The sequence below is a fragment of the Pezoporus occidentalis genome, unplaced genomic scaffold (genome assembly GCF_034315485.1).
Source record: "Pezoporus occidentalis ecotype Australia unplaced genomic scaffold, CSIRO_AGI_Poc_V1 ctg68, whole genome shotgun sequence".
NCBI lineage: Eukaryota > Metazoa > Chordata > Aves > Psittaciformes > Psittacidae > Pezoporus > Pezoporus occidentalis.
The window spans coordinates 1,905,644-1,930,383 of NW_026916030.1; the positions used below are offsets into that span (position 1 = coordinate 1,905,644).

At 45.5% G+C, this 24,740-nt stretch overlaps 1 protein-coding gene across 3 annotated transcripts; it reads left to right on the forward strand.

The window, feature by feature from the left end:
* GSN (gelsolin) lies at positions 1 to 24,623 on the forward strand. 3 transcript variants are annotated; one of them, XM_062641322.1, is made up of 17 exons: positions 1 to 173; positions 12,853 to 13,054; positions 13,962 to 14,116; positions 15,217 to 15,378; positions 15,592 to 15,741; positions 15,976 to 16,065; positions 16,975 to 17,107; positions 17,546 to 17,634; positions 18,154 to 18,369; positions 18,970 to 19,103; positions 20,195 to 20,285; positions 20,699 to 20,869; positions 21,744 to 21,918; positions 22,200 to 22,324; positions 22,833 to 22,910; positions 23,624 to 23,684; positions 24,149 to 24,623. In XM_062641322.1, exons 2-17 carry the CDS (start codon positions 12,862 to 12,864, stop codon positions 24,316 to 24,318), a joined length of 2,193 nt encoding a protein of 730 aa, XP_062497306.1. In that variant the 5' UTR covers positions 1 to 173; positions 12,853 to 12,861; the 3' UTR covers positions 24,319 to 24,623. The 3 variants fall into 3 exon arrangements, with proteins under 3 accessions (XP_062497306.1, XP_062497305.1, XP_062497304.1); XM_062641321.1 differs by lacking the exon at positions 1 to 173 and adding an exon at positions 483 to 524; XM_062641320.1 differs by lacking the exon at positions 1 to 173 and adding an exon at positions 11,431 to 11,654.
* Positions 24,624 to 24,740: the final 117 nt, after the last annotated feature.

The window sequence follows — 24,740 nt, forward strand, 5'->3', positions numbered from 1 at the left end:
GGCTGTCAGCCCGGCGCAGGAGCGGAGCGGGCGGCTGGGTCCCGGCTCGGCGCGTTTCCTGCCGCGGGATCAGCGGGGACGGCGGCTGGGCTCCGGGACTTCCAGCAGCGCGACGCCTCGAAGTTGGCGGTGCCTCAGTGTAACAGTTCCCGTGCTTCGGAGAGCTTGGCTCGGTGCGTTAGCCCGCCCGGTGGAGGCGGAGAGCGTGTCGGTGGCAGACCCAGGGGAAGGAGGGGCCGAGGTACCGCGGAGCGGCCGGGCTGGGACCTGGGAGCGTTCCGAGGAGCTGGGCTGGGCGGTTCCGCGCTCCTTCTGAGGGTGCCTGTGAGAGGGGCAAGGCCCTTAGTAGTGGGAGAAACAGGGGTTTGTTTGGGTTGTTCATTGCCGGGGGGGGGAGAATGTTTGAAAACTCTGAGTAGAAATTCAAAAAACGTAGGCACTTAAAACATATTTAAAATGTTTCCTAGGAAGAGTGTTTAAAAAAAAAAGTTATGGGGATGACTTGTTTCAAGGAGGCTTCATTAGTAAGTAGATCCTCTTTGAATAAAACTGCTTTGAATGTAATGCTTTTGGATGTAAAAAAAAACCCGACTTTGCTAACAAGGATGATACTGGCATTGTTTCCCCTCAAGTCTCTTATTTTTCTTACTGATCATTACAATTTCCATTTTCCACTAGCAACTTCCTGCATGATGCAAATTTATCAGCAAAAGTTTTCCTTTCCTGCGGTCTGGCATGGCTCAGTTTAGGGTGTCCTACTCTGGAGCCGAGTGGGGTTGGGGGTTCCTTACACATCCTTTGGGTTTCTCAAACTGTTTTACAGAATTCAGTATATAACATCCATTTGGGCAAAGGAAGTGAAACCTGAGTACTGAGGAATAGGTCTCGCACAACCTTGGCTATTGCAACTGGCTTCTCTCCTCTTGTCTGTGAGATAGTTTGTTCCATAGTCCCTACTACGAGGTGAGAGATCCAAGTTTAACCCATACCAGTCGCAGAGAGGAGCAGCACTCAGCCCTGTTTCACAGCTGCTGCTCACCCCGATCCGTGTGTGCTGGGTGTGGTTTCAGGCTCCAGGTTGAACTCCAGGGTGGATAATGAGGAAGCCAACCTCTGCACATACACACCAACCCGGGGTGCCAGTGTTAGCTTATCTGTACCATCGACAGGCCCTGCCACAGGCCTGACTTGCTGGAGAAGTGAGAAGTCCAGCTCCATGGATTTCACTGGGATTCAGCGTGAAGATAGGGCAGGAATTGTAGATGCTGCATCGGTGACGGAGGTGGATGGTGAACTTCTTAAATGTTACATGTTTAAATAAGGGACGGGATTTTCTAGTGGTTGTCTGAGTGTTTAGGTAACAACTTGTTTTAGTGAGAGCTGAGTACCTGCAGTGTCCCCAGGAGAGCATCTCCTGCTCTCAGAAGAGTGGAGGCTTTCTCCAGCTGGATGAAATTCCAGTGAAAACACTGGGGAAATTGAACCAGCCATCAATCTTTGGCTGCTTCTGAATGTCTAAAGGGTGACAAAGCAAAAACACTACTGCTAGTTTCAGCTTTGATTTTACAGGCACAAATCCAACCGTCTGTGAATTTGTTCCTTTCATCGCCAGAGCAGGGATGTGAGATAGCGATCCACAACCGGGTCTCATGGTTTGATAATGTTACCAAGGGGGATTGGTGCCAGCTCCAGCAGAAAGCCTGGCTGCTGACGTGTTCCAGTACAAAGCTGGGTTTGTAGATACTTTCTATGCTCTCTGAGTGCTTCAGCCACTTGCTGAGTCTGTAGCGTGGTCAGTAGTGTCACTAAGTGCTTCTCTGAAGAGGAGAGGTAAGAGCTTTCTGACAGGGCAAGAAGCAGCAGCGAGCTGTTTTCCAGGATATGGACTGAGCCAGTGCTTCCCTGCAACCCATGTTCAGATAATGTAAGTTTTTATTGTAGGTTGGGTGCTTTAGAGAGTCTCAGTAGGAACTAAACCATTCTTAGAATAGCACTGTGATGCATTTTATTACCCAGATTTATACCTACTTTCAACTCACTTTACAAATACAAGCTTCCCATTTTAATTCCAGTCTCAGACATTAGTGTTGCTACTGAGTAGCACATGTGTGAAAGAGGGTGTTGCACAGGAATACGCAGCTTCACAAACTAGCCATTTCCCAGTGTTGCTTTGGCACCCCGACACCAAAGGAAACAGGGTGAGGGTTTTTCTTTTCTTGTTTTTTCAATATGAGCTGAAGCGATCAAGTTGCAGATCAGTTGCAGTAAAGCAGAACGTGCTTACGCACAATTACCAAGTAGCTTAGGCACAATAACCAACCACTGTCTAGGAAGAAGCAGCTGCTCTTGGTTTTTGTTTGCTCTTACAGCACTTGGGAATTGCTGTGTGAATAATCGAGTTCTGAATATGTCTCTGCCTGGTTGCTTCAAATGCTTTCCATGAAAAGGCAGAAGATCCTGAGACAGGCAGTTTGTCAGTAACAAGTTGGGTATTATTTCTGTTGACAGAAGGTTGGCTGAGTCTCCAAACCAGGTCCATGATATCCCTTTTCAAATCTTAAACTGAAAATTGTATATATTGTTGCTTGATATGTCCACTTGTAATCTCTTTTGAATCCTCTTAAACTCAAGACTCAAAAGATGTCTTGTGAAAGCCACTCTTTAAAAGGTCACTGAGGCTTTACATTAAGAAGGAAACCTCAAGTTCTTTTCTGTGCAGCTTATCTTTTTGTGTATTTCTGTCATGTCGTTTGTTCTGCTTCTCGCAGCATCAGCTCAAGTCCTTGTCTTTTCAGTCTCTTAATCATTAATCACTTCAGACCTTAAGAAGGACTAAGGGAATGCAAAAGAAATGCTCTGGATTATTAATTCTTTCCCCATAAAAGCAATACTTCTTGCTGGAATTCTCAGCTGCAAACCATGCTGGAACTGCTTTTCCCTACCAGACAGAAACTCCCTAGGTGGGGATAGTGCACAGCTATTGAGCCTAAAACTGCATTTTGTCAGTTTGTGAAGTATGTTTCTGCAGGAGGCTCCACAAAACAATGGCATTGTGAAAGGCAACACAGCCACATGCAGTTCTTGGGGCACAGGAAAGGAGAGGCTGTCATGCTGGTTCATCTGTGTCTGTCTCTGAGGGCAGCTCACAGCAGATGTTTAGACAAAGGCAGAGAATGGAAAAACGCTTAGGCAGATTTCCTCAGGTTCATCCCTGTGATTTTTAGAAGTTGAGGACTGATGTGATGAGGGATTTCTTGAGTTGAAGATATTTATTTCCTTAAAAAGTGAGGAGAATTAGAGTAAATGAACTGGTGCTAGGAGGATCTGAATAGACTTTATTGCACCTGGATTTCAGAGGATGTGCCTCTGCCTCATCTCTGCTTCAAGAAGTGACAGACATTGGCAGATTTCCCATATTTACACTACATCCTCCAGTCTTCAGCTTCCTGATAGCGACAGTACACCAATTGCACAGAAGATTCATCAGGCTGCTTACACCTAGCTGGAAATACGCCAACCTAGCAGGTATAAGAGGTGACTTTTTTGTACACACTCTGATGTGTTTGTACCTTCCAGATACAGCTACGCTGCTTCTCTTGCCTGATCATGGCAGGGAATGCTTCTCTTGCAGTACCACAAATCCTGTTACATCCATCATGATACAGAGTACGTTGTCTGCTGATCTGGGTGTGTGTCCAAGGCACTGGAAGAGAGCTGCCTGATAATATGCCACTGTTAAATCCCATCATGGGTGAAATCAGATCAGACAGTGTTCATAAGATGTCAACTTTCAGCACTTCCCACCTGCTCAGTGAAGAAAGTATGGTCAGAAAAGTTAGGAAAGGAAGTAGTAGCCTTTAACAGTAAGAGTTGGACTCTTGGCAGAATTGCCAGGTATTTATCCCTGATTATCCACTGATGATGCATTTATAAGGTTAAATAGAGCTCTAACATTAGTGGAGTTAAATAGAGCTCTACCAGCTCTTTCCCGGGGTGCTTTGCAGTGCTTGGCAACCTGAAAATGCCAGAGTGGAATAGCCATGTGGAATCACTGACACTGTGCTGAGGGAGCTCGTGGTGCTGCTGCTGGTGGAGCGGTTGGTTTGGTTGGTTTTGGGGGGATTTCTGCCTGCTCACACTCCCCTCTGAGAACAGCCTTTGTTTTAGATTGTATTTTGTTTTTCTCCACCTTGTATTGGACAGGGACTTAGTGAGTAACAGCATCCTCAGTCAGGATATTCCAACCAGGTTGTCAGGATTTTTTTATCAGAATTTGGGATCATATGGACTCTGAAGATTATTTTTCTTCTTTTACCCATTTCAGAGTGTTCTTTTCTGACTACAGGCTGTGTTTTTAGTCTTTCCCTTCCTCTCCTCTTTTGTCCTTCATTCACCTCCCACTGAGAACCTGAAGAGCTGGAACTGATATCTGCTGATGTCCCAACACAATCGGGAGAGACAACTGTTTGTATTAGGAGCTAGTCAGTCAGTGGGATGCAGTCCAAACCCAAAGTTTAAACATATGTTATTTACTGAATGTTTCCACACACACTAAAATTACAGCTACAGTTCAAAACAGCATTTTTAAAACACTGGAGGAAATGAATCATACCAGGATCTTTCAGGGTGGATGGAGGCTGCTGCAATGAGAGCTATTGCCATGAGGACTTTCTCTTTTTTCAGGCTGAGAATGCTTGTGGTTCCTCAACACTGAAGCCTGAATCCTGCTAAAAATAAGTAAAATAAACCCTCCTCTATTAATGCCGTTGCTATGAGGAAGAAGACATGTCTGTTTATAGCATTGCCCTCCCGTGGTGTGTGCATGGGAGATGGGAGCCGGGCGCTCCTCCTGCCAAGGCTGTGATGCTGGCACAGGGATTGTGGCTGCTGTGTTTGGAGCTGAAAACAGTCTTTGTGAGAAGTTCTGTCTCTTCAAGCCAGAGTCATCAATGCAGTGGCCACATCTGCATATGTCAGGAGAACTGAGAGCAAGATGGAAAGAGGAACTCTAAGAACTCTGCGTGTCCCCAGGTTGATTTACTCGGAAGTGGGTGTTTGTGAACAAAACCACTACTTGTGAAATGGGGGAGTCCTGTCTCCTCTGAGTGCTCCTGAGGAGGAGGATGCTGGAGACGTGCAGAAGGTGTCTGCACTTGTGTGTGCTGGGTGCAGGACTGGCGCAAGCTTTGATCGTAGCAACAGTCTGTCTCTTTTGCCTGTCAGCAGGTAAATGCAGGTACCAAGCCTCTGCAGCGGCTGCAACTCTCATCCATGCCTCGTGTTCTGATCTTTGTCCCTGACCTAGAAGCAGGACTTTGATTATTGAATGTATATTAAGTGAACTCATTTCTATTAATTCTGACTTGCTTCATGTCTCTCAGAGGTTTTTGAGATGGGAAGGCAAGTTCTGTGTGGAGCTGATTTGGAAGGCAGGAGCTCACTGTGGCAGGGTTTCTGTGCAGTCACCCTGGGCTCCTGGGCCCACGGAGGGCTGCTGTAGGACTGGGACGTGCTGTGCTGCATCAGTGTGGCATGACACAGAAAGTCATCTGTGCTTTTTACTCACAAATGTACTCAACCCTAGTATTTGCATGTACTTCTCTTGACCTTGTTGTACGTGTAGTAATGGCTTAATGTAAGCCCCTTCTCCTGGTCAGCAGTGTCTGGTGCTACACCTACAGTGCAAGGCCATGTGTCATGCTTCCCTTCTGGACTCATTTTAGGCCATCTCTTCTAGTTTCCAGCCCTTCTTCTTTGGTAATGTATTAGTCTGTTCTCTGGTTTGTGGATAATGGGTGGAACAGGCCTCTGTGCTACAGGGGAATGTATTGGCTAGTTATCAGGAGAAAACCAGTTTGCATAAAGTTGCAGATGGTTTCCCCTGTACACAGTCAGGACCTGGTGACTTGAGGAAGAACATCTGTGTCATTTCCCTGCAGCTGACCACAGGCATGTCTTCACTGCCTCCCTTAGTGTGTCTTGGCTGTCAACACCAGATCTCTCTATGGGACATAATATGGGCTGGTAGTTGTATTTTAATGCACTGGATTATGTTTTATGGGTTGCATAAGCACTCCTTTAAGACATGCTTTCAGCCTTGAACAATGATTTGTGTCTGAGTGTAATTCAGGATTCATTTTTGCTCACAGCTGAATGAAGGTAGTCAGTGGTTTCCACTGCTCCACACTTATCTGTGCTGTATATTTTTAAGCGCATGATTCAGCTCTCACGTATGCTCTTAGGGTAGGGCCTTTAAGCAGGTGATCGTATCAGCAGATTGTCTCTGGGTGTGTTTCAGATGGGAGACCTGGATATTCTCCAAAGGTTTCTCCTGTGTAAGTAATAATCTGCCCTATTTACATCACTGCAACTGAGAAGAAACTCGGGCTTTTGTGTTGAAGTTTTGAGCCTTGGTGCATTGAACCCTCTGTGTTTGCAAAGTGGATCATATTCAAAAGGTAGGGGCCAGAATAGAGCTGATATGACTCATACTGCAACCAAACAGCTGGAAAAAGTGAACAGTAAATCATCTGAGTGTTCTAATTTGCTAAAGTGGTTTAGGAGGAATTTTAACTTATGAATGCAAACCTTACTTGCCAGTTGTACAGATAATGCTGTACTTTGTGTCCAGGACTGTTGATCCGAGTTCTTATTGGAGTCAGATGTGTATTTTAAATGGAGCTGCTGAAGGAAGAATGCCAGGTTGCACTTTTGGATTTGTGGCTGGCAGTGTCTGTTAAGATGTAGCTGCTAGAAATGCCATTAACTGTGTTTCTCATACGTGGAACTGAAATAGCTTGTGGAGTCATTATGGCTAGGGTAGGAGGAGGCTTCTCCATGCCCATGTTTTCTTGTCCCAAATAAGCTTTGTTTACTTGCCCTTCAAGGCATGGAAGGGAAAGGACTGTTTTTAGGTTTATGTGTAGACAAATTTAGGGCTGTTTAAAGACTGAAAACTGATCTAATCTATTATCTTAGGTATTTCTCAATGCCTGTCACCTTGGCAATAAAGCTGAAGTCCTACCAGGTTTATTTTCAGTGGTTTACTGTAGCATTACTAGGAGTTAGTCTTAATACATACTGTTTTGGCAGGAGGCTATAAGGAACAGACAAGTATCTCAGTTTTTACTGTGTGCTGTCATCAGCTGTTAATACTGCGCTGAATTGCTTTCCTTCTCTGTTTTATGCAGCATCATGTCCGGAGTTTTTTATTGTCAGAACTTGGATGATTCTGTAGTGTTCACTCTCCCAGTCCTTGAAAATTCATCCCAGTTTTTACAGGTCTGGTGAAGGATCAGACTAAAATCAAATGGCTGTGTGGGTAGTCAGAAAGTGTAGGTTCTACTACAGCGTAGAGCTAAACCTGAAGCAAGCAAATAACTTCGTTTTTTCCAGTGTCATTATTTCAGATGGTGATCTGGAGAATGCAGCTCTTACTCTTGGGGTGTTGCAGCCTGTTGATTCTGTTGGTCTTGATGGTGCCAGTAGGACTGAACCATTTGCAAAACACAATGACTTATGGTTTTGCTGTTGTTGCAGCAGAAATACAGTGGCGATTTACTGCTTCTGGTGCTTGATATAGGAGGCCTGGAATGCTGGAAGGCAAGTGAGTCTTTCTGTTCCTGAGAAGTTATATTATCATTTCTATGGAGCTGCCTTTATTCTCCTGGCTATTTTTGGCAAAGAAATAGCAGGAAGGAGAGAGTTAGCTGGTGGAAATGCAAATGACTGCCCTCTAGGTACAATAAGGATTGGCACACAGGAAGCGTTTTTGCAGCATGACTGTAGTGTGGATACAGACTCTACTAAGATTCACTGTTCTCCCCATGTTTCAGCAGTTCAGTCTGTATTTGCAAGTTATTTGGTGCTCTGTAAGTATTATCCATTAAAATAAAAGAACAGCCTTTGCCCTCTAGAATTGTAGAAGTGGTTCCAGAAGCAAGCAGCAGGTGGTTTAGATACTCTGTGGTGTGATGTTGTGCTGGCTGCAGAGCTTCCTGTGTGAGCTTTGTTTATGCAGTGAGTTTAGACAAATTATGTGAACCTGTCATGAACTAGACGCTGGAGCTGTGAATGAGAACAACCACATGGTGCTCTGGTCTCTCACCACTTTCAGTCTCCTTTAGTTCAGCCAAGCTTTGCTGAGCAGCCTTGTGCAGGTAAGTCCTTACCTTTGTTGGGTATATATGTGGGTGAACTGCCATCAATCAACTGTAGCTCCATAAGGAATGTTATGCTAATTTTTCTTATGTAAGCAGCCAGTTAGTGAATAAAAGCTGCAAGGAGGTGAACTGCTGGACTTTAATTTAAATGTGAGGGAGATGGAGGTCTCTTTCTGATGCATTGTGAGATAAATGAAAAGAAGCCCCTTGCCCCTACAAGCACTGTTGCTTTTAAACCAGGATGTTGTTAATGTAGTGATCAGACTTCTGGGTTTCTCTATTTCATGTAAATACTCACTTAAATTGCCTTTTTCCTTCATAATACATAGACACCATTACAGCTGAGTCTATTTAAATGTACCACTGCACTTACTCCTTTTTTTACCCACTATTTTTACCAGCAGTTTTCCACTTCTTTTCCAATTGCCCATCCAGGTAGTGGAAGCAGCAGCTGTGAGGGCTTTCAACAGCACCATGGCAGAGAGGATGCACAAGGGGGCAACAGTGTCAGGTTTGCTGTGCAGAGAGACTGCATGGTCTCTGTGCCTTTTCATAAAACCACACTCGTGGAATGGTTTGGGTTGGAAGGGACCTTAAAGCTCATCCAGTTCCACCCCCCTCCCATGGGCAGGGACACCTTCCACTAGTGCACGTTTGTGACCTTTGCTCTGAGGCAGCAGCTTCCAGCCTCAGGAAAATCATTTAACACTTCCCTGAAGAAGCAGCCTCTAAATTCTGCCACTGGTCTGTGAGCCCGACGCAGACCTTGGCACAGGGTCAGCTCCCCTCACCTACAACCTCTTGTGTTCTGTGTTTGGTAAATAGGGGGTATATCCTTGTAATTATACCTATAGGGCAGTCTCTATGTTGTGGCATTCTCAGCTGGGCCTGTTGTGACTCTGTTCACTGCACATCTGGATACCATAATAAGTTGTTTTCTTCCACTTTTGCTCAAATCATTGGACTTCTTTTCTCAAGTTCTTGTTTTTATCATTGTGCAACTGGGTGTCATTTAGCTGATCCATCTGCGCTGAAATCCTGTAGTCCAAGCCCTGTGCTTTTTTTCCTTAAATAACTTTCCTTTGCATAAGACATTGGCTCTGCAGAGCATCCTTTCTGTGACTAAGCTGGACAGTTTTACTAACATCAGCTTGAAACATGCCCTTTACCAAGTCTCCAGCAGAACATCCTTTTTGGTATGGTCCTGGCAATTCCACCTGGCATATGCCCTCACTAAAACAGTGAGAGCACAGATTGCTGTGGCTTGGTTGAACAACGCACCATTTGCTGACAGCAATAATAAACCATCCCAGCTGCTGGAATGTATTCCACTTCCTCCCTTCAAATATGTTTCACACTAGTTTTTACCAAGAACACGATAAAATGCAATTTATCAGTTGTAGCCCTCACTCCCTCTTTTTGCCCAGATTTACACTCTGCAGCTAGTTGGCAACGCAGGCTTGGTTGGAGGGCAAGATACAGCAAATGCCAAGTTAATTAGAAGACCAAATAAATTGGTTTTCCAAAATATCATATATGCTTTTAAATATATACTTGCAGATCACAATATATCCTAGAAGGGGATGCTAACAAAGATTATCCCAGTCCTTTTGCCCTCAGTCTGTGAAGTTTGCCCAAGTGTGGCACTATACAGGTATTTATTAATAAAAAGTCTGAACTACCCTTCCGTTTGGAAGGGACCCATCTCTTTCCAATGTTGTGCAATCCACTCATCCTGCTTTGGGTGTGCTGCAGCTGCAGAGTCTTTCACAGCTGGATTCCCTGAGTGAGGGTTCCAACATTTTTCTCCCTGGGTCTCAGACCTCTGACATGCTGAACTTCCTTCACAGGCTTGGAAACACCAGCAAGAGCAAGCCATTGTTTCTGTGATCTATTTCACTTTGAGAATTTCCAGTGACATTTTCAAATGTGCATTGACTAAATCAGAGTTTGCCAAAGTCCATTTCAAAACAAACTGCATCAGTTTGGACAGCAGAGAAGCAGTGTTCTAATGGGAGAGAGAAGGAAAATATTCTCAATGAGAGTAGAGAGAGCACAAAGTGGGGCTGCTCGCTCCTTCATGGAAGTTTTGTTGTGGACTTCTGCAGGTGGGGGACTTGGCTTCTCATTTAAGCTTCTTTTGAGAGATTCTCGAAGTGGGAACCTCAGACTGTCAGTAATTCATTCCTGGGTGTGTTAAGAGCAAGAGGATAACCAGCAGCACAACTCCTGTAGGCATTACTTTGTTGCTGCTATCGTTCCTGTTTGATCTTCCTGCATATTCATAGCCACATACCAGAAAGCAGGTCTGGGGAGGTCCCTATGCAATGTTTGCTGGGTGCTGTGTGACAGACACCCTGATGCACCTTGCAGAGTCCTTCCATCCTTGGTAAGAGCGCAGGGCTGACTGTTCCTGGGGTGTTAGAGGGGGAAGTTCACCGCACAGTTTACCACAGACACTTGGGAAATGTAACAGACTGGTTGCTGAAGTGTGAGACAGTTGGAAGCACAAGGTCTTTACTGGTGGCACATCATTTTTGCCACCATGAGCCATCTTGTGCTGTGACTACATTGAACTGAATAGGTTTGAAAGCTGTTCTAATCCTGTCATAGGGTCTTCCTACAACCTCAGAAATATTTGGTTGTGAAATTACAGAATTAGCTCCTTTTCTGTCACCACCCAGACTTCTGTTGCCCTTTTGTTAACACATGAGCTGAAATACACCATTCCACCTCAGAACCCCTCAGTGCATTACTCTGACAGTAGCCTGTGTGGTGATTGCATTCCGGTGCAGATAGACGAAGCACATGCCAAATTTTACCTCTTGCTGCTCTGAGAAGTTCAGAGAGATGAGGGTATATTCCCTCCACCCTCAGGTTATTCAGTTGAATCCTTTCAGTGCTTATCTATCCTTCTCATCTCCAAAATCAACCTCTCTGCAGCCCTTGCCATCTGGAACAGCCTTTCTGTTCCTTTGCATCCCAACAACTTTCCAGTTTTCAGCTGACAAAATACTGCCTCTCTTGCTGATGTCTCTTAATTTCTTCCTCTGTCATTGGCCCTTTGACTAGATGTTTGGCTTGTTTGAATGTAATCGCAGTGTTGGCTGTAATGGATAGCATATTGTCTGGAGTTATTGCCCACTGGGATTAGGCATCTGTAAATGGCTTAAGGAGTCTCTGAGACTTCCAAGAGGACTGTTTGCACAAACATGTATCGCAGAGGGGGTGGGTGTGTTCATCCCTGATAAAAGATTGGCTTCTGCGGTTCATCTTCGCAGCAGCAAGAGGAGGGAGCAGGAGAGGGGCTCCCTACAGCCTCTGTGGGAGAAGGGAGAAGCCCATTTACTGTTAGAAATGGGCAAACAGGACTCCAGTTACATTTTTCTCACCGTTTTCTGCACAGTGGCTCTGAAGCTGAGCTGTGTTAGCTCCATGTCTGTTGCAGGGCTTGGATATGTTGTTACAGCAGCTGTTGTGCTTTCAGCTGTGGTAAGTGATTAACGTCACAATTAAACATTGAAAAACTTCTGTTTTTCTATTACTTATAAGAGTCAGTCTCTCTTTTAGCTGTTTGTAAGGAGTTTGTCCAATGTTATAGTGGGAATTTGGGAGAAATGAAGTCAGCCTGGCTGGAATAGTGATGATACAGTTCATTACTTTCCATCTTAGATATCCGATTTCAGCTTAAGAATCACTTTGGTAGCTTACTTGCTATTTTGCTTTCTAGTTTGTAACACTCTTTATTTCTGCCTTGAAACCTGAGCATATTGTACTTTTGTCCATCAGCTGCTGTGAACTATCTTCTTTGTCAAAATCCTGGATGCTTCTGATGTATTTTCATTCCCTGTTGTCTGACACTCCAAGGCATGCTGTGATGTACAGACGAACTTCCTTTGTAATGCAACAGAAATGTTTTATTTCCTTTCAGTGTTACTAGAGCAAATTATTTTGTAATACAGAAAACTGCTCATTATGTTTGTTAAAAACAGGATTGCATCTTGTTAACACATTGTGTAAGTATGACAACGCACATGCTCAACCTAAATTGCAGTGTCCTTAGGACAGGGTATTGTGTATATACCTAGTTCCTAGAAGGGAGCAGTTACACAGAAGTACTGAAGTAACATAGCAGAAGAGATTAAGCAAACTGTGCATTACCCAGCTCTTTGATGGGATTCACAACATCTTCCAGGAGGAGCTGGGTAAGATCACACAGGTTTTAGGAAACCTGTAAATAATGCCTGTGTGAGAAGTACGACAGGCAGAGGTAAAAGGGGTTTGTTTTCTACAGTCTTGAATGCCATGCGGCATTTATAGGAAGAACAGTCAGCAAGGGAATTAGTCTTTCACTTATGTGCCATACTGGAAAGCTATAAATTAGTAAAGAAAATAGATAGAGTAAAATCAAGAGGTAGGTAAAAAAAAAAACAACAAAAAACAGAGAAAAGAGTCTAGGAAAGAGCAAGTTGGGAATAAGCCAGGAATTAGACTTGATTGGAAGTGAAGATTGAGCGGGATATCCCCCTCCCCTGCTTTTTTTACTTCTTTCTTCAAAATCTAGTGCAAGAGAAAAGCAAGCTTTGCACTTGTTGTCTGCAACAGTACTTACGAGATCAGAAGTTTATGATTTAAACATGCACCTCCTCATACTATGCATATTGAACAGCATTCTCTGTCTTGTCCCCAGCCTGTCAGCATGGTGGAACACGCTGAGTTTGCGAAGGCTGGGAAGGAACCTGGCCTGCAGATCTGGAGGGTTGAGAAATTTGATTTGGTACCAGTGCCAAAAAATCTGTATGGAGACTTCTTCACAGGAGATTCCTACCTGGTGCTGAACACCATCAAACAGCGGAGCGGGAACCTCCAGTACGACCTGCACTTCTGGTTAGGTAGGTCTGGTGGAATGCCCCTGCTGCAGGAGCCCAAAGTAAGCTCTGCTCCTGTCACTACCTCAGCCTTATCTGGTGTTACCCAGGGAGATAACAAGCAGAACTGGCAGCACGGTGAGAATGCAGTTTTATAGTGCTACTTGCCTTAAATATTTGAAATGGTTTGTGCAACAGTGAGTACAGTCATCTCTGTACCTGGAAATAGCTTTTTCTCATCAAGATGACAGAGGCTCATGGAGCAGACAAGATCTCAGGTGAAGGGGTGGCTGAAATCCTTTCTGTTGGAAAAGATGAGGATCAGTTGTTTTCCTCCTGACACAATGAGTGGGATTTTTCCCCCTGAAGTACAGACCTCCTTAACTGGCTCTCTGCAGTAAATGTCACTGAGTAATATGGCAAGGCTTCCTCCTGCAAAACCAGACTCTGACAATATTGCAGTTGAAGTTGGGTAAGATACTTGCATGGTGGATTGTCATATCTGCCATCTGTCAATAGGTTTTCCACATCAAAGAGCTCCAGAACTGGTGGAACTGGTATCCTAGTGGTGTCTACAGCCTTCATAAAACCTGATAATGTCTTCCTGCTGATTCATTTGTCTGCTCCGTAGCAAGTTTCCTCCCAAGACAGGGTAAAATGGCCAAAAAAAGTGAATGATGCCTGTGAAACAGGCAACTGTGAAGCAGTGGGGCTGCAGCAGTTACGATGACAATGCAAGCCTGCCAGGAAACACAGAGCTTATACAGCTCTTTGGGGACATTGTTAGAAAAGTTTGGAAGTAGCTATTCTGCAGATCTTCCTGGAAACTGACCTTCCCTGTAACCTGCCTTCTCCCAGGTGTTTCGCACAGCTGGATATAAAGGCAGAATCCCCGCATTCCCTCCAAGCTGTTGCCCTTTAATTTTCTTAGGAGATGAAAGCTCTCAAGATGAGCGTGGAGCAGCTGCCATATTCACTGTCCAGATGGATGACTACCTTCACGGAAAGGCTGTTCAGCATCGGGAAGTGCAAGGCCATGAGTCCTCAACTTTCCTGGGGTACTTCAAGTCTGGCATCAAGTACAAGGTAGGTGACAACTGGGGTCTTTACACAACGAGGCTGAATCCAGTTTGCAAGAAATGGCATCCTGCCCACTGCCCAGTTCTCACGAGAATGAGAATTGCCCTTTTTCCAGTTGCTTTTAAAAGCCATTCTCAACCAGATGTTTTCAATGAGCTGGAGCTGACAGGGCGGAGAACAGCAGATCCCAGTGGGAGAGCTTTGGCTGAATGAATAATACACAAGCAAAGCCCCAGGAAAGTTTAGGAATCGAGGTTTTGTTTTTCTTCGAGAAGCAGAGGAAAGAACAGTCCCACAGCGTCTGGAATGAGTTTAGGAAACAGCAATCCAAGTCACTGGGAAACGCCCACCCAGTAGATTTAGTATCTTCCCACTTGTATAAGAGAGTTTGACCTTCCCAACCTTATTCTCTGCTTAGCCCACTTCCTTAGCATACATAATGCTTTGGTAAAGCAGGCAAATAGTAGTGGGAGTTACTTGTTGATGCCAGTGCAGTAAAGTGGGATAGAAGAAGTCAAAACAAACAATCAAGAATAGTTTGGTTTGTTAGGAACCCAGTGGCAAGAGGGAAGTGATACCAGGTCAGACTGTTGCGAAGTGCTGACATTGCCTCATGTCTAACACTTTTCTGGTCTTTCTGTTTTCTGTGTTTGCCACTTGTTTGTTGTTCTTTTCATTCATTTGAATTTGGTTGTGCTTTTTTTGAGGATAACTGATATGGGTCCCACATTGATGAGTAATTCCAAGTGTCTCTTTAGCTGCAGAGAAGGTAAATCCTGAGGCTGGGAGGACACATAATATGCATGGAAATACATTCTTCACACCACCAGTCCTATTAAATCCTATTAATACCTCAGTTTACTGTAATGATCTTCAAATTTGGAGACCTCCAGCTGTATTGTGTCGGTGTCCCTTACACGCTGGGAATGGATAACTGGGATATATTGGTAGATATATGCTATTCAAAAGCTCAGCCTGGCCACACCAGCTCTCTCTGCTGCTGCCCCTCTTCCCTGTGAGAGGTGAAACCTACCAAATCAGTAGGATTTTCATCTTTTCTGAAGCCACAGCACAGTATGAATTGTTGTTCTTTTGCTTTCCCTTAGGCTGGTGGTGTGGCTTCTGGCTTCAGACATGTGGTTCCCAATGAAGTGACTGTGCAGAGGCTCCTGCAGGTCAAGGGCAGGCGAGCAGTCCGAGCAACAGAGGTCCCTGTGACCTGGGAGAGCTTCAACACAGGGGACTGTTTCATCCTTGACCTCGGCAGTGTAAGTACCACAGAACAGCCAGGTTTAGCTGACTTCCAGGGGCAGGAGATGTCTGGTTAGTTCATGTAAGGACCTTTTTCCCAGCTGCGTTGAGCATTCTGAAACACTGTTTAGCCAGTCTCACGTCTTTCAGACCCAGCTATGCTGCCTTTTCCTCTAGAGAGGGGGTTGTTAATGCTCTGACAGCTACATGGTCTTTCTCTTTTCCCTCAGAACATCTTTCAGTGGTGTGGCTCCAACAGCAACCGCCAGGAACGGCTGAAGGCCACTGTGCTGGCCAAGGGGATTCGGGACAATGAGCGCAATGGTCGTGCCAAGGTCTATGTTTCAGAGGAAGGATCAGAGCGGGAGGAAATGCTTCAGGTTATTCACTTGTCCATCTGTCTGTGCTGGAGGGGGAAGAGTGGGGTGTGGAAGGGAAGATGAGCTCAGCCATATGAAGTTAGTGGTGTAAACACTCAATGCAGATGCTGGGACATTAGAGTATTTTTGCTGTTGTTGATCTAGAAGTTTCTTCCACGTGTTCTTGTGGCTGGAGTACCTGGGATGCAGAGATCGTCTTGGACTGGCTGGTAATGGTTTTTCTCTCTCTCACAGGTTCTGGGACCAAAGCCCAGTTTGCCAGCAGGAGTTCCTGATGATGCCAAAGTTGATACAGCCAACAGAAAGCTGGCTAAGCTCTACAAGGTACCAAATAACCTTGTGCAGAAGGGGTGATCCTTGTGCAATTCAGTGGAGGTGGAATAGCAGAGGGGAGCTGTACTAACCCGAGTCCTACTTCTGCCTCACTCTGCTGTTAGCTTTTTATGAGGTTTTATGTATGAACCATGCTTGTGTACACTGCATACCCATAGGATTTCTGTTGTCTTTATCACCACCTTTGACTGTAGTGGGACAGCTGGGACTTTCCAGGAATTTTTGAGGGAAAGATAGAGTGTGAAATGAATGGGGAAAAAAGGGAGTTTTCCTTTGTGTTATCAGGCACTGTGTTAGGAAGATGACAGGATAGAACTAGAAATAGTGAGCCTTAGAACCAGGGTCTACCCCTTTCTACATCCAGTGAGCATGATAAAGCAATGACTTGGAAGGTAACATTTGCCTTCAGCTGGTATAAGTGCAGAAGAGTGTCCAAGTCTTCTCTGCAGCAGTATCTATTCATGTGGTGAGTATCTGCAACAATGGTTTCTAATGTGGATCTTTATCCAGTAGTAAGTGCAGGAACTCAGACTATTAAACCCACTTGACAGAGGGAGGCCTGTTCACAGTTACCAAGACTGTCCCCTCCAGTTCTTGAGTGCAGTTGGTTTGCTTTAGTAGCTATTTCTTGGCTTGTGCACCAAAGTTCTGTACCATTTTGGATCAATCTTTCTTTGGTCCCCTCTGCCTTGCTTGAAATACTTGAAATCTTCAGAGTAAGTGTTGTTTTTGTCATACCGCTGCTGTGTCAGAGGTATCCTGTTTGCAAAACAATAGTGCCTGAAGCAGCCAATGCATTCAAATTTATTTCCCTTCTACTCTTCAAGTTTTGGACTATGGCCATAGAGCTGAAGGGGAATGGATGGTGCCTTACCCAATCTCTGTGCTCTCCTGTCACAGGTTTCCAATGGGGCCGGCAACATGGCAGTCTCCCTGGTGGCAGATGAGAATCCCTTCTCCCAGGCAGCCCTGAACACAGATGACTGCTTCGTTCTGGACCATGGCACAGATGGAAAGATCTTTGTTTGGAAAGGTACCATAGAGATGCAGGCGAAGCTGGTTATATGTGCACAGGATCTTCATCCAGTTCCCAGTCCCTGTTTCTTTCAAGCTGGGAAGGGATGTACATCTGATGGTGGTGGTGTTTTCAGGGCAAGTTTGGATAGCATTAAATATCTCAGAACAGCACTCTCATCTGAAATGCTGGGTGCTGAGGTACAGGGTCTTTAGTGTAGAGAATTAAAGTGAGGGTCCTGGGAACCAGGAAGGAAAAAACTATCATAAGTAGAAAGGCAACTGTGGGCTCTCAGCCACCACAAAAGGCATAAAAGAGGTAGCAAATGACAATTGTTCAATGTGGCATCATGTGGCTGGAAGGCTGAGCCCTTCTGCTGTTGCAAAAGGTTCCTGGGACAGTTTCTTCTTTGGCTGTGCAGAACTTTGATCTCTTTTCTCTCTGTTTTCATTAAAGGCAAGAGCGCCAACTCTGAAGAGAAGAAGGCAGCACTGAAAACAGCTTCTGAGTTCATTGATAAGATGGGTTACCCGAAACACACCCAGGTAGGACATGCAGTCCCCCTATGGCTGATCCCAGACAGCACTGGGGCTATTGTTCTGCTACACAGGCCACTGACTCCAGAGCACAGCTCATGTGAAATGTCACAAGCAGTCTTTCAACTAGCTCCTGTTTTGGGTGATCTGCTCTTCTTCAGGGCGATGCTGCAGTGCTGCTCCTGGGCTAACACTGTCCTAGAAATAGCGCTGACCCCAATAGAACTACTATTTAACAATTCTTCCTCTTGGAAAAGATCCTCCTTTCCATGACCTCTCTCCAAAGAGTGAGAAAGAGAAGCTGTAGATAAACCTGCCCTTCTTGTTCTGAGGGGGCTCATTCTAAAGGCTTAACACCCCTTCAGCCTTCTTAGAACTCAGACTGACTCTGAGTTCTGACGCTGCACCCTGTAGTGTGTTGAGACCCACACTGCTGGTTGTGATAGTTTGGACCTTCCAGGTATAGTTACACAGAGGCTTAGAGATTGAGTAACACTGGCTCCTGATGGGCTGGCTCATTTGTTTCAGATCCAAGTCCTCCCTGAGAGTGGTGAGACACCTCTGTTTAAGCAATTCTTCAAGAACTGGAGGGACAAGGACCAGACAGAAGGACTGGGGCAGGCTTATGTGTCTGGTCACGTTGCCAGGATCGAGAAGGTACCTTTCGATGCTGCCACTCTGCACACCTCCAAGGCCATGGCTGCCCAGCACGGGATGGAGGATGATGGCTCAGGCAGGAAACAGGTGAGCAGTGTTAGAATCCCTTTGAGAAGGTTTCCACTATTTTCTTTGCTGCTTGGTGGCATTCCTGCAAGAATGGACCCAGACTTCTCCTTATTCCTCCTACACCTTATTCTTGCTGTTGCCATCACAAGTGTGATGGGTGATCGTCTCAGAGCTCCTACCTCGTGTACCTGGACACATTCATTTGCACACAGAAGCGGTGGTGAAGGGTGAAAGGGCTGAGTCCTGTCCGAAAGGACACAGAGGGGTTGGAGCCAGTGTTAGACTTGAGAAGTCCCCTAAAGCCGAAAAGCTCCATTTCTGACCTGACAGACAGAAATAGAAATGCTCACGTCAGGCGCAGAACGGGGATCAGTGCTGGCAGTCTGACCCGCGGTTCTCTAAGTAGTTTTAGGGGAATCCAAATGGGATAAGCTGAGGTGCCCAGCCCCGCCTGCCGGCTGTGGAATTCCAGGCTTTTAGCAGCGTTCCCCAGCAGATGGGGCTGCAGGACCGCAAGTTTCATGAGGCTGGATTTGGGAAGGGCACTGGAGCCCTGTCAGGAAAGTCTGTTCCTTCTGCTGTCCCTTTGAACTCGGAATATTTCTGTTCCTTTTCTAGATTTGGAGAATAGAAGGCTCGGAGAAAGTGCCAGTGGATCCTTCGACCTATGGCCAGTTCTATGGAGGGGACAGCTACATCATCCTGTACAACTACCAGCACGCTGGGAAACAGGGACAGATCATTTACACTTGGTAAGAGAGTTTTCCTGATGCAAGTCAGGAAGCACTGTGGCTGTGTGGGGCTGAGATTGCACTTCGAAAATGGATCATTGCTGCTTCCCACTTACAGAGGATCTGTGGGGATAATCTTCCCTTACAAACAAAGCACTACCAGAGGTCTGGAATGGTTTGTTTGAAGTGGGGCAATGGGGGGAGTTATTTGCTAGCATTTTGGTTTCTTCTTTCCTAGTAGTAGTTACTCCCTTCTTTGCATGAGGCTCTGTTTCTTTTTGCAGAGTTCCTACACCTTTTGAGACCACTGTACTGAAGTTTGGAGATCTCTGCCAGCTCAGCTGGTGGCTTGTGACTTACAGTTCCCAGAGCATGCCCTTAAAAAGGAATTTTTCAGCAGGCAGAGAGGGCACAGGCTAACTACTGAAATCTGTCTGACTGAAACCAGAAAGGATGCAGCTGGTGTAGGGGCTGCATAGAATCTCAGACTGGTTTGGCTTGGAAGGGACCTTAAAGCTTATCCAGCTCCAACCCCTGCCACGGGCAGGGACCCCTTCCACTGGAGCAGCTTGCTCCAAGCCCCTGTGTCCAACCTGGCCTTGAGCACTGCCAGGGATGGGGCAGCCACAGCTTCTCTGGGCACCCTGTGCCAGTGCCTCAGCACCCTCCCAGGGAAGAGCTTCTGCCTAAGAGCTCATCTCAGTCTCCCCTGTTCTGGCAGGTTAAAGCCATTCCCTCTTGTCCTGTCTCTACACATCCTTGTAAGAAGTCTCTCTCCAGCTTTCTTGTCAGGCCCTGTAGGCACTGGAAGGATGTGTGGTTCCTGAAAAGAGTACCAACAGTGTTTTTAAACTAGCTGCTAGAAAGATAATGAGAGATAAGCATAAAGATACTAAAGAATACTAAAGAATCTGTGCTTGTTATCTAGAAAACATTCTTATCTCCCTCTGTAATCACTGTGTTGCAATTCTGGATAATGAATTTCTCCTTCATGTTGAATGAAGTGTCAGAGGTTTGGTAACCAGAGTTTTCCTCTCCTCCTTTTGATCTCTGCGAGGGGTGTGTGTGGGGAAGGGCTGAAAGTAAAACTCAGCTTTTGCCTCCTCCCTCAGGCAAGGTGCTGATTCCACTCAAGATGAAATCGCAACCTCTGCATTCCTCACAGTGCAGCTGGATGAGGAGCTGGGAGGCAGCCCTGTGCAGGTAAAAAAACGTGCAACCCCCCCAAAAATCCACACTATGGCAGTAAATAAGGCATATGCATAGTTGCATGGTATCAGTGTGCAGCAGAGAAACCCAGCCATGATGTAGGAGTTACGAAGAGGCAACTTGCATGCCAGCTACTACACAAGGAAGCTTTACAAGTGGCCTGTATGAGACAGGAGGGTTTTATAGTTGTTATTTGTTACCTCTGTGCCAGTGGATCACTGGCCAGTTAAAATGAAACAGCAACTGTGAGAGCTGGGTTTAATCACTGCTCTGTTTCTGGGCAGGACGTAATAGCTCAGCTCCTGTGACCAGCTAGGTGCCATATTCCAGCTGGGAAGATGGTTGTAAGGGCCATTTTTAGTACATCTTGTGAAGCTTAATACTGACAGCAGTGTCTTTTTCTCTAGAAACGAGTGGTGCAAGGAAAAGAGCCACCTCATCTGATGAGTATGTTTGGTGGAAAACCCTTGATTGTGTACAAGGGTGGAACCTCAAGGGCAGGAGGCCAGACAGCACCTGCGGAAACACGGCTCTTCCAGGTCCGATCCAGCACCTCGGGAGCTACCAGAGCAGTAGAGGTATGTGGAGTCACCTTTGGTGTGGTTCATGTAGGCTGTGATGGGACTGTGATCCCTTTGAACGGAACAAGGGGCAAACTGAGCTTTCTGGGGTAAACTGAAACACACTTTACAAGCTATTGAGTCCTCTTTTCCCATGGATATTAACCATGTTTTTCTAATCAGTTTATCAATGTCACCTTAAATACATTTAAGCCATTTCCTCCTAATTGTCTGCTAGATGCTGCACTCTCTGACACTCCTCAAACACTTGGGAACCATTAGGATCTGGCTGTTGTGATTTGTTCTAATCCCCTGTGACAACAATGCCGAAGAGAGAAAGTGCTAAATATCCTCTGTGCCAACAGAGCTTGTGCCAGCACAGACTGAGAGCACCACTCCTTTGATACAACAACAAAAGAGAGTCTAAATCCTTGCTGGTAGCTATAGGAGAGACAAAAGCTCTGGTTTATGTCTGCAGCAACTTGCTAGGTTTCTAGTTCAAGAGGACACATCCTTTTTGACGTTGAGGAAATGCCATTAATGACTGAGCTGCCTCAGCAGTGGGGGTACCTACAGTGATCCCGCCAGTAAGTTCCTGAATCTCCTGCCATAGCCATGAAGACTGGCAAAATGACAGATCCAAACATTCTTGGCATTGGCCAGAGGTATGTGTAGAATAGAAACACGCATTTATTTACTCTTCTCATATGAGTAAGTCTAACTTATCACTTAGATACAGGCAAATATACAGTGTATCTTAAAGCCTTACATGCTGGTATGGAATAGTCTGTTTGCAGTTTATTCAACAGTAGGTCCTGATTTTCATCTTGAAATAAGAGGCTCTGCATAGAGGACAATTACATCCAACACGTGCAATGTTCTTTCTTTCCAGCTGGATCCTGCTGCCAGTCAGCTGAATTCCAACGATGCCTTTGTCCTGAAAACTCCTTCTGCTGCTTACCTCTGGGTTGGCCAAGGAGCCAGTGATGCTGAGAAATCAGGAGCACAGGAGCTACTGAAGACACTGGGAGCTCGCCCAGTACAGGTTGCTGAGGGCAGAGAGCCAGGTGAAGGAGGCACAAGAGAGGTCACGGCAGTTTCTGTGTGGTTGCTTGTTCACAAGAATTATGTCATGGATATTTTCCTTTGTCTCCCAGAACAAGGAGAGGTGGACACGGGCACAGAGGGGCTTCTCCAAAGTATCTCCATTTTGTTTAGCAGCATACTCATGCTTGTAGGGCTTTGGGACTTTCTGATATAGAAGAGTGCTTCAGGTCCTACCCAGACCACACTGCTCTGTGGTTCCCAAGAGCAGCTGGAGCAGCAGTATGTCTTTTCTCTTTTCCAGCTAATTTCTGGGCAGCTTTGGGTGGAAAAGCTCCTTACCGTACCTCTCCCCGGCTGAAGGACAAGAAGATGGATGCTCATCCCCCTCGTCTTTTTGCATGCTCCAACAAGAGTGGACGCTTCACTGTGAGTATCGAAGAAGACAGCCAATTAATTCAACATCCTTCTGACAAAGCTGGGAGAATCTGTCCCAGGCTGCTTTAAGCCAACCACAGGCCCTTATACCTTGTCTTCCATTGCGGTGTTGCCTCCAGAAGGAAAGTATCAGCACCATTTTGCTGCAGAGACAGCAGCTAGTTGTGTTGTGCTGTTGTGCCAGCACAGCAACTCCCTGCAGCATCAGGCTGGTTAAGAATTCACATTCAGACCCCTCAAATTTTAACTCGTGAATCTTTCAAGCAAAAAGAGGCAGAGTCACAAGTCTGCACGTGAGTGACGTGGTCCCTCTAGGAGGACAGAGACTGATTTTGTGTTCTGTGGTGCAAAAGCACTTCTGTGACATAGTCTGACTGGCATGGTCACATAGAGTGTCCAGCTTAATGCATCTCACCAGTAAGGGGTGAAAGTGGGTTTCTCCTGGAAAGGTCAAATGGAACTTGAAGTAATGTGCCTCTCATACTCTTCTGTCTTCCAGATTGAAGAAGTTCCTGGAGATCTGGTTCAGGATGACCTCGCTACAGATGATGTTATGCTCCTTGACACATGGGACCAGGTATGTCACACTGACCTCAAGACGAGAGGAGCAAACACTATGCAGAGGTCAGCTCTAAGCTGAGACCCAAATTACAACAGCTGGAGGAGCTTTGTAGTAGAGAGTCCTTTCATCTTCAGGCCTGAGAACAAATCATCTCACTAGTGACATGGAAGAGAATTTACCCCTTGAATGTGAGGAAATAGTGGGTGTCCTGCCATGTCTTTGGTTAGCTTAAGGACTGAAGAAAACAGGCTCTTGTGTGTCACACGTGCTCCCCTACAGTGTGAACCTCCCAAGGGCAGCATCCTTGGCTCAGCTGGAGAGGACAACGTGAATCCCAACGTGAACCATCACTGGGATTCAGCACTTTAAGATACAGACGCATTTTCTGTTATTTTTCAATAACAGACTGTGCATAAATCAGCCAAAAGGCAACTTAATTTTTTATGTTTTATGTAAAAATGTTCAAACATTTGCTACCTTTTCCTGATGTTAAGCTAGTGTATGATTTGTTTGTGTATCTAGAATTGATGTGGATAAAACACAGTCAAGAAACTGCTCGTTATCTGCCACTAGCTTTAGTCATGTAGGTCAACAATCCAGGCACACCAGCTTGAGGATGTTCTTGTTCTGTGTCATACTCTGTTCACTGAGACTTTATCTAAATTATCCTTTCTTTCACAGAGAGATTGATTGTTGCTAAATAATTCATGGGTCTTTTTAATCTTTAGGTCTTTGTATGGATTGGGAAAGATGCCCAAGAAGAAGAGAAAACTGAGGCGTTGCAATCTGGTAATGTCACATTATCCTCTCTGAATTGTTTCTTATTTCCCTGCTGTCTGATCATAAAGCAGGCAATTTAATCTACTGAGAAACATATCTTAATCACAGCATGAAGTTCAATGCTCTATCAAAGAGATCACATCTCTCAAGCAAGGAGGGTCCTTAAGATCAGCACAAAGAGATGTCGTACTCAGACATGCTGTGCTCAACCCCAGCATTGAGAAAGGATTCTTGTGTGGGCAGGCGGGTTCAGGCTGCCCCTGTAATGGTGACTTACTGTCCCAGTGTTCATTTTGTACAACCAGGTGCCAGTCCAATGGGTGTAGCTAAAACCAGAGTGAAAACTTTGTAATTTGGGGTTTTTTTTTGTTTAAATGAACAATGTGAAATTGTATCCCTGGCATCCGTTTAGCCACAGTTCAGCTATTTGAGCTGTTACTCCATGACATTTCCTGCTACTTGTGTGCTTCCAGCCAAGCGGTACATTGAAACCGACCCAGCCAGCCGGGACAAGAGAACCCCGGTCACCGTGGTGAAGCAAGGGTTTGAGCCACCAACCTTCTCCGGCTGGTTCCTGGGCTGGGATGATGACTACTGGGCTGTGGATCCTCTCCAGAGAGCAATGGCAGACGTGGATGTCTAAAGTAACAGGTTTCTTTTTCTTAAATGGAGTAAGTTTGGTGCCTTCAAGAGCCCTGTCCTCCTGCAGGCTGCATGTGAACAGGAAATGCTGTTAATAGCTGATTAGCTGTGCAATAATTACCAGAACCAGTCATGACCAGTCACTGACCCTCCTCCTTGCTTTGATGATATTTAATACAATAAAGCTTGTGTGGAATATGTGAAGAATGGAAAGGGTGAGGTTTGTTACGGAGAAGAAAACATTAAACAGAACCTGTAGATCTTGCATTTGAACTTGTTTAAGCAAATACACCTTAGAGAAGTAAATGTTCTTTGTGCCATCTTTTGCACATGGACTCCTTACTAAATGGTCACAGATAGGATTTTGGGGATTGTTTTGCTTTACCCTCACCAGAATCATGAGCAGTTAACACTCTGAAAGAG